Below are 25,183 nucleotides of genomic sequence, written 5' to 3'. Positions count from 1 at the left end.
CTGTCACTCTTGGGTTCTTTTACACCTCTTTGAGCATTCTGCAATGTGCCATTTGAGTCATCTCGGCTGGATGACCATTTCTAGGGAGAGTAGGCACAGTACTAAATCATCTCCATTTATAGACAATTTGTCTAACTGTGGACAGATATAAGCTCTTTGAGATAACTTTGTAACCTTTTCCAGCTATATTTAAAGAAACAATTCTTGATTGTAGGTCTTCTGAAATCTCTTTTTTGCGACACATTTTCCACGACAGCAAAACTCAAAAGCAAACTCAAAATGTTTGAGTGTTTTGTATAAGTCAGAGTATCACTAACTCACACCTCCAATCTAATTTCATTAATTGTATGCCAGGTTTGCCAACTCCTGACTCTAATTAGCTTTTGTTGATGACTTAAGCCTAGGGGGGTTCACATCATTTTCCCAACCTACACTGATTGTTTGACTGGTGTATTCAATGTGTATAAGAACAATACAATAATGTGTGTGTTATTAGTTAAAAGAGATTGTTGTCTGTTCATTATTGTATCTTAGATGAAAAACAAACCAGATTTTTAAGACAAATTTATAAATAAATTCCAAAGGGTTCACATACTATTTCTTCCCACTGTAAATGAAGCAGAGGTGATTTCTGAACTGGCTGAGAACCATATGAAATGATGAAAAACTTACTTAAAATGTATGAAGAGGTAAATAATGGACATTCTCTTTAAGGTCTCTCTTTAAGACAGAGTGAAAATATTTAATTAGTATATTTTTCAAAATTAAGTTACATGACGTTGACCAGTGTTACCCTGCTCAAGATATATCAGTGAAATAGGTATATACTAAAACATGTTGCCAACAGTATTGTGCCACTTGAACAAAAAGTTTAAATAGCACAGAAGTTTTGGTAAAACATCATCAGTATACCGTCACTCTTCATTGCGTATAAAAAGGTACTTACATTTCCTTGGTATTTTTCAGTGGCAAAAACCCCCAACACTTAATTTATAAAAAATGACTTTTTTTTTTTTTTTTAAACTTGCAGTATAAAAATACTGAGTGATTTTAAACGCTTTAAAACTGTAATATAAGCATACTTTAGGTAACAAGCATTTTTTTCTGAGCCTACAGCAGGCTCTAGGGAATACTTAAGGAACTGCAGTTGTAATTGCAATTTCATAAGAATGCATAACACCATATTTAGTTTTAAATCTATGACACTCAGGGAGAAGGATGACATTTCAATCTGTGATGGACTGTAATAAATTCATAAAAGTAGCATGAAGCTGAAATTAAAACCACACAAAGCAAAATATTTAAATATAAATGATGCACTACAGACTGGCATTTTTGCAGTTATTCAGTCACAGTTTATCTGATCAAAAACAAATACCAGTAACTCTTTACAATAAGCTAAATTTGTTAATGCATTAGGTATCATGAACTAACAATGTACAATATATTTTTACAGCATTTATTCATTTTTGTTAACGTTAATTAATACTTCATTTGTGTTAGTACATAGTGCATTAACTATATGTTGAAACTAACATGAACCAAGATTAATAAATGCTGTAAAAGTATTGTTCATTGTTAGTTCACGTATGTTGTTAGCTAACGTTAACAAATGCAACCTTATTGTAAAGTGCTACCCAAATACCTATTCTTGTACACTTAGTGTACAAAACAACCCAGAGAACAGAATACTCTGGGTTTTTAATCTATCACAATGTTGTGCTGACTTTTAAAGCTCTTGGAGGTGTAACAAAGCTTTTGAGTAAGCATATTCTGAATATAAATATAATCAAAATAATTTGGTAATCTGACCTATCATCTGTTCTTCAGACATTATCTGACTCTCTGTAAAAGCATAGGCATAAAATATCCTTTGTATCTTTTATAGTTAGAATTCACCAAAATGTGTTCAAAGTGTTCACAGCTCTGAAATACAGAATTACACATGTTAGATCTAGTCCTAAAAGGTTTTCATGACTCCCCTTTCCCAATCCAGTCCAGTGTAAGAACAAACAAGTGTCTATGGAGATTTTGGGGGTGCTTAGTGATGGTAGTAGGGATGAAAGAGTCTCTCTGGGGCACAGATGCTAAGTGCTGAATGTGTGTGTAGCAGTAACCGTGGGAAACGGGAGGTAAAATATGCCACAAAGCCATCAGGGACTTCACCAAGAGCTGTTTGAACCTCTGGAGGGAGTTCATGGTAATGATGTTTCTGTTAAAAACATATATGAGACAATGCATTTAGCTGTGATTTACTGACAGATTCCCAAACCAGATTGTTCCAAACCTGTATGACTTTCATTCCTCCTGAATAGACAAAAGGTGATGTTAGGCAGAATGTAAGAGACTGGCAGGCTCAGTCCCTAAAAGCCCCTTTGTGTTCAAAAGAAGAAAGAAACTCATACAGGTTTGGAACAAATTAAAAGGTGTGTAAATGACAGAATTTTCAGTTTTTAGCTCTGAGTTTATGTTAAAGCACTTACTTTATTTCTCATAGCTCTTAATAGGTCTCTCACAGAGTTTCCTTTATATGTGCGAAATTTTCTAAGATCTGCCAGATGGGAAACATAAAAACATTACGTCAGTCATGTAAATACAGTTGATATAAAAGGAATATATTTAACCCTTAAATGCATGGGTGTTATGCCAAACATTACTACATACTCGGGTCTTGAGCAAACAGGATTCAGTTACACAACACATAAGCTACACATAATCTATGCATTATTACATCATTTCCGTAGTACACCCATATGACAATCGCCAAATCACAATGTCTATGTGTTACACTTGCTATAGTTTTCTTCCACGTTGCTTCTTTATTAAATAGCAATGTCAAATGTAAATCAAGTCAATCACTGAAACAACAGCGCCACCTTGAGTAAGAAATAACATCTATAATATGTATTTTACACACATGGAATACCGAAAATTCACCACTATCACAAAGAAAATCAACATGATATAGTAGTCATTTGTTTGAATATAGTACTCATTCGTCTTGTAATAAACAAATGAATATATATCCTGTGATAGTAAACTTATATAGATATGACACAATCGTTAATTTTTTTTTATTTTTTATAATAATAATAATATATATATATATATATATACATATACATATACATATATATATATATATATATATATATATATATATATATATATATAAAAACAACACTATTACCTATCTCAACTCTTTAATGACCCTATACACTTTTGGTAATGAAGCAGTTCTAAAACATATTTTTTTGCAATTTTGCCATATTTCTTTTTTGTTACACTATTCAGAAGAGAAAGGTTTAGGAATACTAAAGGCATACTAGCTCCAAAAATTGGATGAAGTACAGGTCCCGGGTCACTAAAGACCCAAAGTATGCATTAAAGGGTTAAGATGAATATTCTGTGCCACTAGTGATACCAAACAGAATTGCAAAAATTATGATCATTTCTGGAACAGGGTTTCCACTTAAATGTGAAGTCTGCCATTGTCTGGAGCAAAAACAGGTAGTCCGCTCTCAAACTAATGCCATTGGTTGAGCCAGAAGTCAAACAGCTAAAACACACCATGCAATGTTTTGAAAATGCCACAGTGCCACAGTGTTTACACTCTTCAACTGACCATTAAACTGAGAGGAGAAAGTATTTTAACATCAAAAAATGCACACTTCACCTTTAAGAGGAAACACTATTTTAATCAGACATTTAATCAAATATCCTAATTTTATTTGTAGTGGTAAAGAACAGTGGTAGGAGTGCTTACCAGCCTGTAATGGTGCTGATATGTGCATCCTCCAGTTAGTTCTTACTACAAATCTGCCGGAGGTCTCCAGACGGGCCACTATAGTGCTGTCTGCTGGCTCCTTCTCTATTCTATCACTTACATCCTGAAGCCAAACAACACACATCACACCACAGTCAGATTCACTAAAACACTGCAAGCTGGCTCTCTTTTAGCAGTTTTTCTATCTGTGTCAATGAACACATACAGACCTGAAAGAACTGCAGCTGTTTCTCTGGGATCCAGAAGAATGGATGTTTGAGGATGGATGCTGCTGAGGGGCGATTCTCTGGTTCTGCACTTATCATCTGCTCAATCAGATCCCTGCCAATCACATCCTCTATAAACATTAAAACACCAATAAAACACATTAAGGCCTTTTTCACAAGCCTGATCCAAACCACCTCTGTGGATGCTTTCAATTGTTAATGTGTCAAAGTTGAAATGTTGAGATCAGATTTGATATGTTTTTTTTGGTCATTTGTTGCAACAAGCAGTGGCACACGAACAATAATTTAATTATCTTGGCTTATGCATATTAATTACGAGATATAACATTACAATAATGCTGTTTATCAGGGGTGCAAAAACATGATTTGCAATATATGTTACTCATAGAGTTGTCACAAATGGGGAGGGTTTCACCAAATCATCCTTTAGGGTCAGTCGCACAGCAAAAACATTAAACTGGTCGACCAATATAATGCGGTTATGGACATGATATTAGTAAGTATTAAGCTGTCAATTGAATACGTTAATTTCTGTGTGATTAATTATATGAAAAATAACACATAAAAAAATATACGTAATTAATCATGCTCTCGACCTGTACGTTAATTACGGTTTAGGAATATTCCTACTAGGAACTGGGAACTACTAGGAACTTTGTCCCCTTTTGTGTTCCACAGGGGAAAGTCATACAGGTTTGGAAAACAGGATGAGCAAAGGATGACAGAATTGTACTTTTTGGGTGAACTGGTCACTTTTTATTTAATTAAATATTATTTATATTGTTAAGCCGGTTCTCGACCTCCTCCTTTCCATTAACTCCCTTACAGACTTCTATTCCGAGTCCTGTTCATTACAATGTTTTTGTACATGCAACAAAAACATTGTTAGCATCACAGTCAAATAGCTCTATTATGCTGAAATATTTTCCAGGACAAATCAATATTTTCCAGGACATAATAATTCCAATACAAATGTAATCAATTGACAGTCCTAACAACAGTTCTTGTCCACTAATTTGATTGGACATCAGCGTTTCAAAGGCAGCACTGAATAATAGCAACTGTTTATATGCACTTGTCTGTGTTCATGTGCATCGTCCAGTGTTGTTAATTTCAAACGGCCAAATATCTACCAATTTGTTGGCCTGGCCGATATATCAATCTACATATCTTCATACTCGTCACATGCTCTCACACTTTGCAAACCCACTTGTAGTTTTTTGATCGTCATGTTAGTATATGAAAGTCTCTACACAAATCAGACATAGATGTGTACACACACACACCATGTATATCCTCCATAAAGTGGTTGAGGCTATAGACTCCAGAGAGAATATTAGCTTGACGCCGCAGATTGTCACCAAATGGATGCTGTCCTTTGGACGTCACATAATAAAACACACATCCTGCTGAGAAGATGTCCACTGCACTTGTCTAAAGAAACAAATAGACAAAGTCGACAAATTTAGTACAGAAAATGAATGTATTAGGCTAATATATACATATACACATACACATACACATACATACACACACATATATATATATATATTGTTATATAGTAAAGTGTTTTTCATACAGGGTTTCCTTTTGAAGGATTTATGAGTAATTCTGGGGCAATCCAGCCTTCAGTTCCAGGTATTCCAGAGCGTAGGCTGAAACTATGGTGACCATCTGGAAGCTTTTTACACAAGCCGAAATCTGAGATCACTGCCCGGACTCGACCCAGTGCCCCCGGGAGAGAGAGCAAAATATTCCGCGGCTTTAAATCCCTGTGGACTGTGTTAGAGATGGGGAAGTCACAAGGGGACATCATGTAAATGATGATTACAATCATCAATACAAGGTCTGCTTGCATGCATGTATGCCGTCACCATCCAATTACTCAATAATAATTAATAAACATACATGCAATGCAATACGGCCATGTGCAAACATAATGTGTTTTAATGCAGTTGCAACAGCAAGGAGGATACAACTGGAAACAGTTGCTATGGCAGCAGTGACTCACCGATGTTTAAGGAGTGTAGGTGACTGAGGCCACACATGGTCTGTTCAAGTAGGGACACTGGGTTCAGCCTTGAGTTAGGACAGCTTGGGTCCTCCACATACTACAACACAGAAGAACCTGTCTTTGTGATTTTAAAGTTGCAATTGGACATTTTTGATGGCATAGTTTTAATAAAATGATTATGCAGTCAAAATACAGAACATTTAGTACAAAAAATGTACATTATTTTGTCCTAGTAGCATATTGCAAAACTTTTTGTTTTGCGTAAAACTATCCAAACAATGAGGTTACAGTGAGGGACTTACAATGGAAGTGAATGGGGCCATATTTTGGAGGGTTGTAAGGCAGAAAAGTGAAGCTTATCATTTTATAAAAGCACTTACATTAATTCTGTTACAACTCATGTATTATTTGAGTTGTGAAATTGTTCAAATAATCATGTTTACAGTCATTTTAGAGGTTGTTGACATTACATTGTCATGGCAACGAAGTTGCAATTTTGGCTATAACTTTACATAAAATATTGGTAACTTATTTACTCACATTAAAATCATGATAACAAGTATATTGTTTATGTCTATACTTTTGAAACCTTGAATACTTTAATGTTTTCGGATTGACTCCATTCACTCCATTGTGTTCAAGTGTCTCACTTTATCCTCAATTTTTTGCTTTTTTTAAAGAAAAGGTAGGACAAGTGAAAATACATTTTTGTGGTAAACAATACAAAGCCAAAAAATGCTGTTGATAGAGCTTAACTTGTATTGAACCCGGAATGTTCCTTTAAACTACCTAAACATCCTTAAAGGGATAGTTTACCCAAACATTTGAGTAAAACATCTTTGCTGTTCGAAACCAGTTTGACTTCCTCAAATTTCCGTGGAACACAAAAGGAGATGTTAGGCAGAATGTTTACTTTGTCCCCTTTTGAGTTCCACAGGGGAAAATCATACAGGTTTGGAAAACAGATGACAGAATTGTACTTTTTGGGTGAACTATCCCTTTAATTCCTAAAAAGATATAGTTACCTTAAAAACAAAATTGATTAAGATAGTAAAACAAGTTGTCATTGCCAGTTTATTTTTTTTGTTTTCAAAATAAGCCTCACTACATAATGTTTTTTTCACACATTTAAAATTGTGGTTAAAATGTGTAATTTTTGTGCCAATTAAGTCACCTCACAGAAATGCAAAAATAATGGATGCTTTAAAATAGATTTCCTGAACACTCCTCCCATCTTCCATTGTTCAGAAAAAGAAAAACAGTCTTGACTCGAGCCACACACACACCTGTTGGAGAGTGGCGGCACACAGTTCAATGGCAATATAAGTGAACTGTCTGTCCCGCTCTGTACAGAAGTAACGGATGACATTGGGATGTTCGTCTGATTCACGGAGGAGCTGAACCTCACGCTCTGCAAATTCCACACACTCTGGCAGGATCCGCTTTACCGCCACACGCCGGCCGTCAAAATGACCCCTATAGTATATGGTAAATACGCATACACTTTTAAGACCAGTGAATTAAAAGAATGGGTCACCCAAAAATGTAATCAATTCTGTCATCATTTACTCATCCTCATGTTGTTTCAAATCTGTATAACTTAGAACACAAAAGCCAATGTTAGGCAGAATGGTAGCCTCAATCACCATTCACTTTAATTCTATAGATTAAAGATGCAAAGAAAGTGAATGGTGAGTGAGGCTGTCATTCTGCCTAACATCTTCTGTGTTCAACAGAAGAAAGAAAGTCATACGGGTTTGGAACAACACGAGAGTGAGGAAACGATGACAGAATTGTCACTTTGGGTTGAATTGTCCCTTTAAGGGTAAAGCACAACCAACCAGTGTTCAGATTTAACAACTTTCCACAGGAACTGCATGTATTGTACAAAAATGTAAACTCTTCACACAATGTTAGATGAAAAAATAAAAGTATGTAAGAGCAAACCAGTTTCCTAATCCATGATAACCCACCGGAAAACAAATGTTCCCTCCGTCCCATGCCCTAGCACCTCAGAAGGACTGAAAGAGATTTTCCCAACTTCAACCACTTCTGGCTGTCCATCTGAAAAACATTCACAAGCAAGTTACAAGAGAGACGATGTTATGTAATGGGTAAAACATTTCTAAGAGCTGACACTACAACTGACATTAGTATCTAAATATGCTGTATTTAAATAACTGAAACTTTTCAGACAATTGAAAACAATTGTTTTAGTGAACAATGTGCATGCTTATAAATGACATTTATTGCTTATAGTCAAAAAGGAAAAAATAATGGTGTACAGGTAGATACAGAATAGTTTTGTACTTTCTGACTGGCTAGCAGTTGTTAATGTGGTGGAGTCTTTGCTTGAGAAAGGCTGAGTTTGATTGGATGCAACAGAGCTAGTCTTCTCTGAATGGCTGTTGTTGTTGTAGGATGACGATGAGGGTGGTGTGTTGGGTTCGGTTGGAGAAATCTGATTGGTCTGAACAGGCAGAGGGTTGGATTCCATTGGCCCTTCAGATCTCTGAGACTTTTTGACAAGCTGATTAAAAAGAATAAAACACAGATCTGTAATCTGACAATTAAAGAAATATTCTGGGTTCAATTCAAGTTATGCTCAATCGACAAAATTTGTGGCATAATATTGATTACCACAAAAATTTATTTTGACTTGTCTCACCTTTTCTTTAAATAAAAAAAAATCTGGTTTCCAATGAGGCACTTACACTGGAAATGAATGGGGCTAATCTGTAAACATTAAAATACTCACTGTTTCAAAAGTATAGCCACAAGATATAAACGATATGTGTGTTAACATGTTTTTAGTGTGATATAATCGCTTACAACCCGTTTCAAAACTATATCTAATTTTACAACTACATTGCCACTACGATGCAATGTCAACAAACCCTAAAACCCTAAAATGACTGTAAAAATTACGACTTAAACAACTTTACAGCTCAAAGAATACACAAGTTTAACGTAAGTTATGTAAGTGCTTTTATAAAATTATAAGCTACATATTCCTGCCTTTAAACACTCCGAAAATTGGCCCCATTCACTGTTGCAAGTGCCTCACTGTAACCTACATTTTTTCACATTTTTCTTTTTTTCTCTCTCTTTTTTAATCCCCCTTTCCCCCAGTTTTGAATGCCCAATTCCCCCTTCTTAGTAGGTCCTCATGGTGGCACGGTTACTCACCTCAATCCGGGTTGCAGAGGACAAGTCTCAGTTGACTCTGCTTCTGAGACAGTCAGTCTGTGCATCTTATCATGTGGCTCGCTGTGCATGACACCGTGGTGACTCACAGTATGTGGAGGCTCATGCTACTTTCTGTGATCCACGCACAACTTACCACGCACCCCATTGAGAGTGAGAACCACTAACTGCGACCACGAGGAGGTTACCCCATGTGTCTCTACCCTCCCTAGCAACCGGGCCAATTTGGTTGCTTAAAAGACCTGGCTGGAGTCACTCAGCACACCCTGGATTCGAACTCGTGACTCCAGGGGTGGTAGTCAGCATCAATACTCGCTGACCTACCCAGGCCTCAATTTTTGCTTTTTTTTATTTTTTTTTTAAAGTTAACTAACTAACAATGAACTAACTATTAACAATACTTTACAGAACTTATTAATCATAGTTAATGTTAATTTCAACATTTATAAATACATTTTTAAAATGAAGTTGCATTTGTTAACATAGTTAATGCACTATGAACTAACATGTACAAACAATGAACCATTGAATTTCATAAATTAACCAAGATTAATAAATGCTGTTAAAAATATAGTTCCTTGTTAGTTCATGATACCTAATGCATTAACTAATATTAATAAGCACAACCTTATTGTAGAGTGTTATCAAAAAATATTTTTATAGAGAATTCACTAACTAAGAGTGATTTCTAGATGATGACATTTTTTGAGCTAAGCACAACTACAAAAAAAAGTATAGAACCTATAGAAATGTCCATGACGTTTTAAGATGTAATTAAACATTTTCTGGCCTGGAAATATCCATTTTAAAATTCACTGGTATTTCTGGGGTTTTCATGACTATGGAAACCCAGAAAAGAGCAGTGATAATCATTTTAAAGACACTAATGATAAATTAATTCAAAACAGATATATATACAAACACATTCTCTTATTCACCCTTTTGTGTGCAGAGAACAGAAAGGCAGTCAACACTCCCAACAGCAGTGTCACTACCAGCACAGTCATGGGGTCAGAGGTTAACGAGTCAGGCAACACGGGGGAAGAGCTGTGCTGTGTTACTGGCGGCAACTGTAAACAAAACATGACAAGTTTGTTCTTGGATGTTTTGTGGCAAGCTTGCAATTTTGTCATGCATGAAATACCCACTATGAAAAACCTACCTTCTTTGAAAATTCAAACATTATCAATTCATGATCAAAAACCATTGATGCCAAACATGGTGCTTCATGTATTAAGTTGGCAAATTTCAATGTAAACAAGCATGAGTAATACTGGGGAGCTACAACATCCTTTAATGGTGTTTTTTGGTCTCTTTTGGGGCTTGACTGTGTTAATCCATTTTCATTTGAAGGAAAAGAGCAGCTTGGCCATTCTTAAAAATTCCTCTTTTTGTGTTCCACAAAAGAAAATAAAGCCATCCAGATTTGTAACGGCATGAGGGTGACTGAATGATGACAGAAATTATATTTTTTGGGCGAGCTATTCCTTGCATGTGGACAGCGTTAATTTTTAAACAGTTTTTTTGTTTAAAGTCATAGTTTTAGTCTTTTGATGAAAATGTCCTTTAAAATGTGTCAATATTTCATCATGTTATATTCTTTCATTTTAATCAGTTTTACTCTGGCTAAAATGCCATTTAATTTTAGCAAGCGAAAATAATATAATTTAGTTGACAACAATGTGCAGAATGACAGAAACTGTAACAGGTCAAACATTAATCAAATATTAAAACATATACAAATTTTCTTAATTTAAACGTGTCAAACATATACAAGATACAAACAAAATGAATACTGTATAACTGTCCTTGTGAAAACCTGAGCTCCTGAAATAGCATATATAATGAATATACTGAACTATTGCACACTCTTTAGAAGTAAGTCTACTGTTTCCTGAAAGTTCATGCTTTAGAGACCGTTATTCATTTTCCATTATTAGCCAGTTTATGATTTTGCATTGCGTGTAGCATTGTATTTTTTTTTACTAAAACAGCTTCACTACGAAAGTTATGATAAGTTACACATAGTATGACTAGCTCAATGAACTTAGTTCAATTTAGCTGTTCATTCGCTTCATTGTCTTTGCAGATGTAAGTTGTAATATTATACTGTATGTGGTGGAAATAGTGATTAATCTCATGTATATATACAGTAGGATGCCCTTGAGTGAGGTAATTAACCCTTTTTAAAGCAGTTCATTTTGCCTGTTTTCAGAACGTTTAACTCATGCAGCTCAAACAGGTACATTTCCAACATATTTGTCTATAAACAGATGCTTCTTTAGATATTTTTTTCTTCTTTTTATATCATGCATTGCAGAATTATATTTTTCTCATCATATTTACGTCGACAGTATGCTTTCAATAAAATTGTTCATTTATCGTCATGATGCGTGTTTTTCTTGTTGTATTTGTAATATATTAATTTTGTTTTATTTTCTCCCCTTTTCTCCCCAATTTGGAATGGCCAATTCCGATTGCGCTCTAAGTCCTCGTGGTGGCGTAGTGACTCGCCTCTATCCAGGTGGCAGAAGATGAATCTCAGTTGTCTCCCTCATCTGAGACCGTCAATCCGCGCATCTTATAACGTGGCTTGTTGAGTACGTTACCGTGGAGACCTAGTGCGTGTGGAGGCTTCAAGCTATTCTCTGCGGCATCCACGCACCCCATCGAGAGTCAGAACCATATTATGGCGACCACGAGGAGGTTAACCCAATGTGACTCTACCCACCCTACCAACCGGGCCAATTGGTTGCTTAGGAGGTCTACTACTCAGAACACAAGTATTCATTATTGTTGACAAAGAGCATTTTCGTCAGTGATTTCGTTGATCAGATGCCTGTGGAATTGTGCATTTGACTCACTGGGTGAGATGCAGGACGGAAAGAAGAACTGGAACCTCTAGATGGGATGACATCACCAGAGCGCTGCAGGTTCTCTGGGAAATCTCTCAACATGGTGGTGTGAGCCAAAGGAGGGATTTCATGGTGACCTGCATATACCAACACAAACAGCAAGTTACATGCAGTATGCATTTATGTCATGTGTACTTTCTAAAAACAGAACTGACATTGGTTGATTGAACATTAAAGCTCATTGTAAAGCTAATTCGTTTTTCTGCCAGTATAATTTGGTGATAAAATCCATTAAAGAAAATCAGTAAATTAATTCAAACTAATAATTACAAAATTATTGATTTAAAATAATTGATTCCATTTGTTAACATTAGTCATGCATTAGGTATCATGAACAAACAATAAACAATATCTTTATTACAGCTTTTATTCATCTTTGTTAATGTTAGTTAATAAAAATACAATTGTTCATTGTTAGTTCATTTTAGTTCATAGTGCATTAACTAATAGTAACATATTCAACTTTTAATTTTAAAATTAGGGTACCTATTGTGACTGTCATGTCACATTTACAACGTTCCATTTTTAAACTGTTTACTCTGAACTAATGGAATGTGGCATTACAGATGAATTTATCTTAAAGTACTGTATGGTCATGCATACACACATGTTGTGTGTGTGAGTGGGCCGTACCAATCAGCAGCCAGTGATTCTGCAGTGAGCTGGTGCTTCCTGGTGGATACTTGACATCAGTGCTGGGTGTGATCTCACACTCAGCCCGCCCATTCCCCATTGTGAAGTCAGCTGTGACTGGCCCCTCAATACGAGCTAGAGTGAGACCTTTTGGCTGCCATAGCAACAGGATAAGTTTAATCGAATGGGAGTATTTTTGTTTCTTAAAAAATATTTAGAAAAATAAACAGCAGAATTTACCACTATTGCAACTCCTTTATGCACAAGGGAGGTAGAAGCATAGAGATGAGAGTCCGTCTTGCCAACATAGAGAGTGGGACTAACGAGATATGCACACAAAAACAAATGCATATAATTACAATAATAAAACCATCAGTAATATTTTGATTTAGCTTGTGGTTATTTGCTTTAAACAGTTATCCTTGAAATCAGGTGTTCTCAAATGTTTTTCTCAGTAGAACCCCCTAATCTGAATAATTTACTCAAGTTATTAAATTATTAGGTCATTTTTTTAATTAGTTACTTAAAGTAATAGTTCACCCAATAATGAAAATTCTCTCATCATTTATGCACCCTCATGCCATCCCAGATGTGTATGACTTTCTTTCCTCTGCTGAACACAAACAAAGATTTTTAGAAGAATATATCAGCTCTGTACATCCATACAATGCATCTGGGAGTAAATGATCAGATAATTTAAATTTTTGGCTTAACTATTCCTTTAAGTACCACATCCTGATATTTCAAGTAATTTTTACCATTTGTAAATTCATTTAAAACAACAAATGTATTAATTATAATCTCTTTTTTTTGTGTATGTTTCTCACACTAGCTGAGTCTTGGTGCTATGCTGCTCCTTTGTAAACTGGTAGGTCCACTTCATGGTGTGGGATTGTGTGTTTTCTGCAGTGAAGGTCAGGTAACGCAGGGTTTCTGTCGCGACTGTCAGGTGAGGAGCTCGCCGCAGACTGTCCTGACTCCAGAGGTAGAACCCTGCCACAGGAGACTCAAACTTCTGCATCCACAAAACCTCACCAGAGTCCCGATCCACCGTGACCACAAGACCATCCCCACTGGATGCAAAGTGGGACATCTCTGTGTGAAACACACACATACAAACAAACAAACAAACAAACAAACATCAGACACTTCCGATATATTTATTGGCGGTGTAAATATTTGCTCTGTCAGAAATTGCGAATCTATGCTAAATGATGTAATGCATCATGAAATCTTAAATTTTATTTGGGCATTATAATTCATAATTATTAAAAAATATATATATTGAAGACTAGGGCTGGGTATTGATACAAATTACCCTATCTGATTTTATTCGGATTAACAAGCTCTCCATTAAATTTGATTCCGATTTTGATACAATTTGATTCAGTTTTGATTCATTTGGGTATATTTCAGTTATAAAGTCCATTATGTTTACATATGATAGAAATTCCCTGTGAATGCTTTAAATGATACAGGCAACCTTCTAACTTGGTACATTATGATTTGTTTTTATAAAAAGAAATAACAATTAACAACAAGGCCCAAACTATAATCGACTAAAGTAAACTTTTTATTTTTATATTAAATTATTTATAAAAATGTTTCTCCCCAATTTCAAATGCCCAATTACCAATGTGCTCTAAGTCCTCATGGTAGCGTAGTGACTTGCCTCAATCCAGGCGGTGGAGGACGAATCTCAGTTGCCTCCTCGTCTGAGACCTCCAATCCACGCATCTTATCATGTGGCTTGTTGAGCGTGTTACTGCGGAGACGTAGTGCGTGTGGAGGCTTCACGCTATTCTCCACAGCATCCACGCACAACTCACCACACGCCCCACCGAGAGTGAGAACCACACATTAAAATGACCACGAGGAGGTTACCCCATGTGATTCTACTCTCTCTAGCAACCAGGCCAATTTGGTTGCTTAGGAGACCTGGCTGGAGTCACTCAGCACGCCCTGGATTCGAACTCGTGACTCCAGGGGTGGTAGTCACCATCAATACTCGCTGAGCTACCCAGGCCCCTGTAAACTTTAAAGTACAAGAAAAATATAGATCTTGGGATTTTAAGAATGAATATTGGGATCATTCAAAAGAAGATTGAGATTAACTGGAACATTTATATTTTTACCCAGACCTACTTAAGACACAAATGTTACTAGAAAAACTATGCACTTTACCCCATCGTGGATTTGGGAAACAGAACCCAGAACTAGAAAAATAGGCCAATTGTTACTTACGAAAATAGGCTTATTGTTATTATTAAAGGGGTCATGAAGTGCTATTTGTTTTTATCATTTTATTATCTTCCCTGAGGTCCAATGATAATGTTATAAAAGGTTTTTTGGCACCAAAACAGTCACAATTTAGTAATATTTTATAATTTTCCACTCTGTCTCAAATGCTCGGTTTTGGCCTAAGCGCCCACTGTTATGATTGGCTAACGTCATGCAGCCCCTCAAATTCAGCAAACTCAATCAGAAGATTCATTCTGCCAAATGCAGAAGAGAATGAAGAAGCCCCTCAATAATATAAAACTAAATTGCAGGGTTTACACATAACAAAACAACAAGAGGCAGCAGCTGAATGAGTTTCAGAGTTGTAACTTGACAAAGCATCTTTTAAAAGCGCGAGATACATGACAGCGGCCAAAGCGTCTGTATAGTTCATGTTTATATACAAAATAAGTAAAAATAGTCCAGATGGGTCCCCTTTGGTGTTCAGGAATGGGCCTGCTCTCTTGATTTGAACTATGTGCCAATGGGCAGGGCAAAGGGTGCGATTTGTAAATACAAATGAGCAATGTTTCGTGATGTCACAAACAGACATATTTCACAACAAGATGTTTCCGCAGGGTGGCACCTATAAATGCTCTTTTTAGACTGGGGAGGAAGCTATGAGTTCTGAAATTTACAGTACACTTTTATAGTACAGTTACCTCTTATATGTTTAAATATCAAGGAATATTGTATTCTCCATTTCATGACCCCTTTATGTACATTTGGATAAAAACATTAACACTTTCACATTTGGTATTATTATGGTCATTATTTTGATAATTCAATTCTGTAACTTTATATATTGAATTTTCTTTGTCAGATCACTGTATAGCAATGAATCAATGCATTTTCCCCCTTAAATACTGTATATACACATTCCCAAATATATGCATGAAATTTGCAAAACCTACTATATTCATATTTTTTGTCATCGTAGAGAGGAGCGGAGTAGTCGTTGTAGGTGGCATTCCAGCGGAGTTCCTGAGATTTTGTATCATACATAGTGATCACATATTCTGCACACAGACACAGGGATACAAATGAGAATTATGGAGCAGATAAATGTGAAGCCAATGGCTGGTAAAGCACATGGAATGGCATATATTGTACATACACATGCAGCTTAAAGGGCCTAGTGGTTAAAGCTAAGGGCTGGTAACTTGAAAGCTGCTGGCTGGATCCCTGTAAGGAACGAGAGATGTGCTATCTCCATCATGCCCTTGAGCAGGGCACTGAACATCCAAGTGAATTGCCCCTGTAATAACTGTAAGTCACTTTGGATAAATGTGTTTGCTAAATGACTACTTACTATAATGATGCAGAGGTACAGTATGCTGTGTGTTAAATGTGTATTTATTGTGTATACAGCCCTCGTTATAACGAATTTGGGTGTGTAAATGAACAGAAATGCAAAGGCATGAACGTGTTGGGTTGTAATAGAGACATGTTGTGTGTGTTCAGACCTGTGCGACCAATGTACAAGAGAGGCGCAGAGGGGCAGATTGAATCTGCAGAGGAAGTGCTCAGGCTTGTCTGCTTTTCACCTGTCTTAGGATCAACCACAAACCAAGTGTCCTGCTTTTTACCTAGAAATATAGACAATACTACGAATTAAAGGTATGCAGCATTTCAAACTTACTATAAGGGTTTCCATGACTTTCAAGTTGTTTGTGAGTCTTTAAGAAATATGATTGCTGGCCTCAAACAAATTGGTAGATTCAGTACATAGACAAACTTGTTCCCTTTAAGTACACAGTGTTCAGAGTCACCTCAGGATACAAAGAATTTCATAATTGGCCCCTAACTTTGGAAAAAAGTGGGGCCTTAGTTCACCCAAAAATAAAAATTCTCTCATGATCTCACCCTTATACCATCTAAGATGTGTATGACTTTCTTTTTTTTGCTGAACACAAATGAAGATATTTAGAAGAATATTTCAGCTCTGTAGGTCCATACAATGCAAGTGAATGGGGTCCAACACGTTCAAGCTCCAAAAAGCACATAAAGGCAGCATAAAAGTAGTCCATAAGACTCCAGGATTGAATCCATGTTTTCTGAAGCGTTACAGTTGTTTTTCGGTGAGAACAGACCAAAACTAGTTTTTTACTGTACATCTTGCCATTGCAGTGTCAAGGCATGATCATGATTTCAAGCTCGATTACGCTTCCTGGTTCTTGACGCATGCAAAGAATGCTAGATGGAGCTAGATTACACTTTAATTACATTAAAGTGTAATCAAGCATGAAATAAAGAACACTAAGGAGACTGCTGATGTCAAAATTTATGAAAAATTAGTTATATTTTGGTCTGTTCTCTCCCAAATCCAACTGGATGATTTCAGAAGACATGGATTAAACCACTGGAGTCATATGGATTAGTTTTGCAGCGCTAATGTGCTTTAAGTAGAAGACCAGTGTTACTAATAAATATTTTGATCTTTTTAAGGTGAAAGTCCCTATCATAATCCACATCGGGTATGGTACAATATTTAGCTCATTTTTAGGCACTCATTTGAGAATGAATCTGTGCAGTAACAGCTCATCTGATTTGACATGGACTGATGCTTAAGAAAGTATTATGGTTATTCTCAAAGGACAGACTCAAATTATCATGTTTTAATCTATACAAGAATTTACAAGTTCTTGTATAAAAAAGTATAAAAAGCAAAATAGCTCATTTCAGAGTGGAGCAAAACTAGAACATTTCTTTGATCTAAAAGATTTGATTAATTTCCATGACTTACATTTTTTTTAATGTTGTAAAATGTGCAACTCCGTTTAGTGGTGCAAAAATTACACAAATAAATCAAACAAACACACAAAAGTGTAATAACCTGTATAGAGCATGCCATCTGAACTTCTGCATGGAGATGACTGGACCAGTTCTGGAATTGTGAATGGAAGTTTCTGCAGAGTAAATGAGTACATAAGTACACAATGAGCACATAAAATACATGAGCTTACCCACTCTCTGATAAACACACACACACACACACACACACACAGACACAAACAGACACACACAGACACAGACACACCCGAACACAGATACACTCGCACACAGACACACACAGACACACACAGACACACACACAGACACAGACACAGACACACACAGACACACACAGACACACACACACACACACACACACTCACCATAAGACCCTCTTTGTGTTTGCCACCTAGTACATACAGACTGCCATCATTGGGATCTGGGAGAAAGCCTGGCCTACCAGAGAAAACATCCTTTTATATAAATAGTTTAATACACATTTATAATATATCTAGTTTCTGAAGTTTAGTTTCTTTTAAACACTTACTCTTGAAAATAGGCAGGAATCTGTATGATGGGATCTAGGAGAGAGTTTGAAATGGTTATAGAAGTTATGTGGCAGATACTTATCCTACAGTCGCATTACTCATACAAATATGTATGTTATCATGTAAATATGTAACAGATATCTCTGATCATCTTCTTTACATTTGTGTCATAATAAAGCAATAAGGTGCAAAAGGCTATGTTATATTCTGAATATAGTCGCAATATAAGATTATATATTCCATATATAAATATCGCACAGGCTTGCAGTTGCTACATGATAAAAATATTAAGGACAAACCTTTTCATTAAAACCTTATTTTATGAAGCAAATTCAATAACTCCACTAGATAGAAGATATAGACCCTGAAATGTAAATTAATAGTTGGCCTCCACTGGTCCAGTACAATGATACAAACTGCATCAGCTATTTTAACATGGCAGAAACTGTATTGACCAATCAGCATCAAGTATCTGAACAATCCATGGTATAATGAGAAAGATAACAGAGAATCTAAAAAAAATATAATGCACACCCCTAAGCACACAACACACACAAACACACACCTTCCTTTAGTGTCCATTTGATGTCTCCTGTCTGTTTACTGACAGCATGTAGTCTTCCATCCAGTGTAGAAACGAAGAGCAGAGACTCTGGAAGAGAAACTGAATTCCCTCCCTCACACTGAGAGAGTAACCAGAAAAACATAAAATTAGAGATAGACAGATTTATCCGTTTTACCGATTCATTGGTGCCGATATTTGCTTTTTGGAACTATTGATTATCGGCCAAAATGAATGCCGATTGTTGCAGATAGGTTGGAAATATGATTAGAAAATCAAGTGTTCTAAATTGAATTGTGGGCATGCAAAGAAAAGTGCAACTTTATGGAAATGTGCCCAATGTATGTACTTTATTGTGTCTCCAAATTCATATCTTGTGAATAATAATAAACCTTATTCCTCAATAAACCTAATCTGGTGAAATATCTATGCCATAAAAGCTTTATATATTTATTACTTACTATAGAGCACTGTAACAGGGCCTAGTGTCCATCATTTCAAAATAAGAGTCCCTGGTGTGTTTTAGACATGTTTATAGTTAAAAGTCCCATGTTATGCACCAAATCTTAATTTTTAACACACAAAATATATATTTTTTAAAAACAACAAAAAAAGAAAAAACACAATGTACACCTTTTGTTTACTTTTGAATTCAAATCCGCAGTGTGTGAGACTGGAAATGCCGGGCAGAAGATTTGTTAGATAAAGCGTAGATTGCTGTATATCATAATAATGCTTTAAAATTTGAATATTGTGCGCCATCTATGCTTCCACACCCACTGTGTCATTATCAACAGAGAGAGAGAGAGAGAGAGAGAGAGAGAGAGAGAGAGAGAGAGAGAGAGAGAGTGAGAAAGTATGTTTGTGTGTTAAGTTAACAGAAAACGGCTATTAACCAGGATATCCTGTTTCACAGTCATTAAGGCCACTCCTGTATTTACCAAAAACTGCCTGACTTTATATAGCTGAATGTGTGTGGATGTGCAAACGTTAAGTAAACTATACATGAGTCAATATCACACAACTGAACCACGCAACATTGCTTTTGCTTAAAATTGTATATTCCTTTTGGCCCTTGCTCTAAGTTACACAAGGAAAAAAATCTACTTTCACTTTTGGATTATTTGGTGATTACTTCCCTGTCTCTTTGTCTTTCCTCTCACTCTCACTCTCTATTTTTTGTTTTGCAAAAGGTGACCATTAAAAGGCTGCCATTCCTACTATTCCTATATATAATTACAAATTAATTATTTTCAGATTTTGTTATTATTATAATTACTGTATTATACTGTACTATTTTCAGATGTGCTATTTTATATTTTATTGCCTATTTCTGAAAAACTTAAATATTTTGTATTTATTACAAGGACACTAGGCCTATAATACATGCTAAATATACCTTTGTTATATATGAACATGTTTATGTATATATTCTGAACATATATTATACATATATTGCTGAACGTGTATTTTCAGCTCATCATATCTATCTAATCATGCTGCAGTCCACGTGATTAAGCTTTAATTTCCCTACACATATAAGGATCTTTTTGAAATTTGAAGATAGTTCACCCAAAAACGAAAATAATCTCATAATTTAGTCACCCTCATGCCATTCCAGATGTATACAACTTTCTTTAAAACAAAAGAAGATTTACATAAAAATGAAAAATATCTCAGCTTTGTATATCCATACAATTCAAGTGAATGGTGGCCAGAACTTTGAAGGTCCAAAAAAGCAGCATAAAAGGCTCAGTACAGTGGTTAAAACCATATCTTCAGAAGCGATATGATACTGAAGATGTGGGTGAGAAATAGATCAATATTTAAGTCCTTTTTTACTATAAATTTATGAGTATAATTCCATTTTTGGATGAACTATTCCTTTAACAAAATTTAGTACATGCATTTCAAAATAATTTATCCTGAGGAAACATTTGGTTATATGGACTGATCACAATGAAGATACTGAACCTAAAGCCTTTGCCGTTAACCTGTGTGATTGGGGCCACTCCCTTGATACACACTCAAACATTTTAACACATATTGACATCCCAAATAAAAAAGCCAGACTTTTTTCTCTCTCACATCCATTGCAACTCTGGTTTTAACACAATTGTGCCCACTCTCAATTCACTGCACAAGCTCTCACGGGTCTTGTTCTCAGGTCAGGCATGACAGTATTGTGCAAGTGTAACGTAGCCAGCTGGTACGTTAGCGATGTGCGGCATGTGTAAACCTCAAGAGGTGCACTAGCGACTGACGCTAGAGTCTGTAGCCTTTAGCCTCCTTGTTCGCATGCCCACCTCCCACACCGGAGATGCCGGTTCGAATCCCATTCAGAGCGGGTCGAACAGGACCGGTGGTGCCTTGACACGGATGGGAGTGAGGTTTGGGGGGGGTGAGTGTAACGGCAGCCAGCTGGTACGTGATAGCTGTGCAGAAGGTGTATCACTCCCCTGGCCTCAAGAGGCACACTAGCAACTGATGCTAGAGGCTGTAGCCTTTAGCCTCCTCGTTAGTGTGCCTGCCTCCCATGCCAGTGATGCTGGTTCAAATCCCGCTCGGAGCGGGTCGAGCAGGACCGGTTACAGTGGTGCCATGACCCGGACAGGAGTGAGGTTTAGGGGGGTGAGTGTAACGGCAGCCAGCTGATACATGATAGCTGTGCAGTATGTAAACCTCACTCCCCTGGCCTCAAGTGGCGCATTAGTGACTGACGCTAGAGGCTGAAGTCTTTAGCCTCCTTGTTAGCACACCCGCCACCCACAACGGAGACGTGGTACGAATCCCGTTCAGAGCGGGATGAGCAGGACCGGTTACACAAGCACAAATTTAATTGAGCAAAAATGACCCAGCTAATAGAGCTATCTTCCTATCTCCTTACAAACTTTATTGAAATGAAGTGCCTGGATCACTGACCATTGAGATGATATCCGATTCTATTGAAGTGATTCTTTTTATTGATTCGGACGCACTGCTTAACTATTATTAGAAGTAATACTAGCTGCGAGGTTGAAACAATACTGTTAAAAATATCGAAAATAATTAATAATATTACTAATTAACTTAATGCACATTATAATAAACACTGAGAACAACATTGTTAATAATATTAAACCATTTTTAAGCTAACAATAATGTTGGAAGAACAACACAATATTTGAACCAATCTACATAAACAAAGCTCAGCGATTAACATTTATATATAAAATGTATATATAAATACTGCGAGACTTCTAGGAACTTTCTTGGACAACTCTTTTGAACAGGTTCAGTGAAACAAACCGTTCGAATGACTCGATTCGCTAACGAATCGGACTTCCCAGTGCTATCATTCGGGCACCCCCAAACACGCCGCCTCTTAGGATGCCAAAAATAGATAATCACAAATCACTGTCCCATATGAATTCACAATGTTGACCAGCAACATGAAATGGTAAACACATAGGATCCAATGCCCTGATTTTACCTGTTGCACGATTCCCGCGAGGCAGAGCAACAACAGCAACATTTGTCTCCGGTCCATGATTCTCTCCCTGATTTTGACAGATCTGTCAGTGGTCAAAGTTGCGTGTTCCTGGTGCGTGTCAGTAAATACACTAAGGTCGAACGAGCTGTAAACTCCTCCAACAAAACGCCATTATCACACAGCGTCGGAAAAACTTGACAACAGCATGCTGTATCACTTACTGTACAACTACGATTCAGCATATGTCCGTTACAAGCCAGACAACTGATCCTATAATACAATAATATACATTACACATTTCCGCGTTGGAACGGAACTGATGATGTCACTCAAATCAATAAGCATACAGTGGAAACCGAGAAGGTAAAAAAAAAAAAAAAGAAACCGAGAAGGCACGGCCATGTCTGTTGGATTGACAGTGCGTCTGACCAATGGCGTTTCGCTGCGATGAATTGAAAGGCGGAGTTTCGAGAAAAGTGGACGTCACTTTAAAACACGTGGAACAATAACAGAATGGCCCTGACAGTTGATGACAACACAGACAGTTCTCTTTTTCTAAAACAGAGACTTTAGAATTTCAACATAGAATATTCTCTCTCTGAGCAGTAGTTCTGCATTTTAGTGGAAGCCAGTAGAAAGTAACTGTTTTATTGACCAATTAAGTAAAATGGAACATATGCCATCATTATGATATCATTTTTTAGTCATGTTTAGATATTTTGGTTTGGTCATTTAAAATGCATAAGAATAATGTAGCTACTGAGTAGATGTTTAAAACTCAATTGCAGATATAGGACAAAGAATTAACATATACAGCTGCACCAAATTGTAGTTGGAAGCTAAACTTACAAAATGTTTAAATGTCATTAATTCAGGTGACAATCTCAAAACAAGAAGCATTTGTAAACAAATGATGCTACAACTTTTCACAGAACTAACTGTTTATTTTTAAAATGGTTTGCAATTTTTGCATTTACTTTTGACAAGCTCATTTATAGTGGATGTATGAAGTCAGTTACCCTCAAGTTCATAAAGGTGTTCTAGCAAAGTCTTTCATGGACATGGACTTTCATGGACTCTTTACTAACAATGAACTTTGCTGCCCCATTGTGGGGAGAGTCTTCTATGGCTCGAGTAATCCAATTTTAAAACTTTCAGTAAATAATAATAATTAAAAAAAAAATTAAAAAATTAAAAAAGAGGACACACACATGCAAAAAAATCCAGCATTGCAAAAAAAATAAAAAAAAAATAAAAATTTTGTCAATGACCTACAAATATGTGAGTTCCCTTTAAATTAACATAAACTAAAGCTAACCCTGACCCCAAAACCTTCTAAGCTATAAAGTTTAACACATAGAGACCCATTTACATTGTGAAAAAGAGTAAGTGTGACATGTAAATACAAGTATCCCAAGCAAATGAATTGGCTTTTGGTAATCTTTGTTCTACAACCCCAATTCCGAAAAAGTTGGGACATTATGAAAATGCTAATTAAAACAAAAAGGAGTGATTTGTAAATTATATTCACCATTTGCTATATTGAAAGCACCACAACTAAACATTATATGATGTTTTTCCTTGTGAATTCCTAGTTTTTTGAAAATGTACAGTAATTTAAAATCAGATGATTGCAACACGCTCCAAAAAAGTTGGGACAGTCGAGTGTTTACCACTGTGAAACATCACTATTACTTCTAATAACACTTATTAAGCATTTGGGAACTGAAGACACAAGTTTGTGAAGATTAGAAAGAGTAATTTTCCCCCATTCGTCTATTATGAAGGTCTTTAGCTGCACAATTGTACAGGGTCTTCATTGCCGTATGGTGTGCTTCATAATGCCCCACACATTCTCATTTGGAGATGATCAGGACTGCAGGCAGGCCAATATAGCACCCACACTCTCTGCTCACCACTCTGAGTGGTGGTGGTGTAGTGGGCTAAAGCACATAACAGGTAATCAGAAGGTCACTGGTTTGATCCCCACAGCCACCACCATTGTGTCCTTGAGCAAGGCACTTAACTCCAGGTTGCTCTGGGGGGATTGTCCCTGTAAGTCGCTTTGGATAAAAGCGTCTGCCAAATGCATAAATGTAAATGTAAATGCTCACACAGCCATGCACTTGTAATCCGGGCAGTATGTGGTTTGAAGTTGTCCTGCTGAAAATGCAGGGACATCCCTGGAACAGACGGTGTTGAATGGCACCAAGCGGTTGCTCCAAAATGTATACATATCTGTCTGCATTCATGGTGTTCTCACAGATGTGTGAGTTACTCATGCCATGGGCACTGACACACCCCTGGCCCATACAGACACTGGCTTTTGTGTCTGATGCTATTAACAGCTTGAATGGCCCTTTTTCACTTTGGCCCGGATAACACGACAGCTTTGTTTGTAAATTTATTTTTTAATGTGAACTCTTTAGACCAAAAAAACACAGTTCCTGTTCTACTTTCCATCTAAGGTGAGGCCGAGCCCAGAGAAGTCGGCAGCATTTCTGGACATTGTTGATGTATGGCTTCTGCTTTGTATAGTAAAGTCTTAACTTGCATCTGTGGATGCAGCAGTGAATGGTGCTGACTAACAAAAGTTTACTAAAGTAATCCCAAACCCATGATATCCATTACAGATTTTAAGACAGTGATATCTGAGGGATCAGAGATCATGCACATTCAGAAATGGTTTTCGTCAGAGATGTGACCATATCCCTTGAATCCTTTAACTATATTGTGCAATGTAGAGGGTGAAATGCACAAAAT

General features: G+C 36.5%; 1 protein-coding gene across 1 annotated transcript; it reads right to left on the bottom strand.

Moving 5' to 3' along the window:
• Nucleotides 1-717: 717 nt before the first annotated feature.
• On the bottom strand, nucleotides 718-22,763 carry ern2 (endoplasmic reticulum to nucleus signaling 2). Its single transcript, XM_052126962.1, has 22 exons — nucleotides 22,421-22,763; nucleotides 18,952-19,069; nucleotides 18,386-18,419; nucleotides 18,222-18,294; nucleotides 17,900-17,972; nucleotides 16,530-16,652; nucleotides 15,978-16,082; nucleotides 13,611-13,878; nucleotides 13,024-13,102; nucleotides 12,784-12,937; nucleotides 12,100-12,227; nucleotides 10,174-10,305; nucleotides 8,339-8,558; nucleotides 8,002-8,092; nucleotides 7,315-7,504; nucleotides 6,026-6,125; nucleotides 5,594-5,793; nucleotides 5,301-5,448; nucleotides 3,997-4,124; nucleotides 3,767-3,890; nucleotides 2,484-2,551; nucleotides 718-2,212 (listed from the first exon to the last, which is right to left on the bottom strand). The coding sequence occupies exons 1-22, from the start codon at nucleotides 22,475-22,477 to the stop codon at nucleotides 2,042-2,044; spliced, it is 2,784 nt and encodes a 927-aa protein (XP_051982922.1). The 5' UTR covers nucleotides 22,478-22,763; the 3' UTR covers nucleotides 718-2,041.
• Between the last annotated feature and the right edge of the window lie 2,420 nt (nucleotides 22,764-25,183).

This window comes from Xyrauchen texanus, chromosome 5 (assembly GCF_025860055.1).
Source record: "Xyrauchen texanus isolate HMW12.3.18 chromosome 5, RBS_HiC_50CHRs, whole genome shotgun sequence".
Taxonomy (NCBI): domain Eukaryota; kingdom Metazoa; phylum Chordata; class Actinopteri; order Cypriniformes; family Catostomidae; genus Xyrauchen; species Xyrauchen texanus.
The sequence above is the reverse complement of the archived record's forward strand: the minus strand, read 5'-3'. Positions and strand labels throughout refer to the sequence as shown.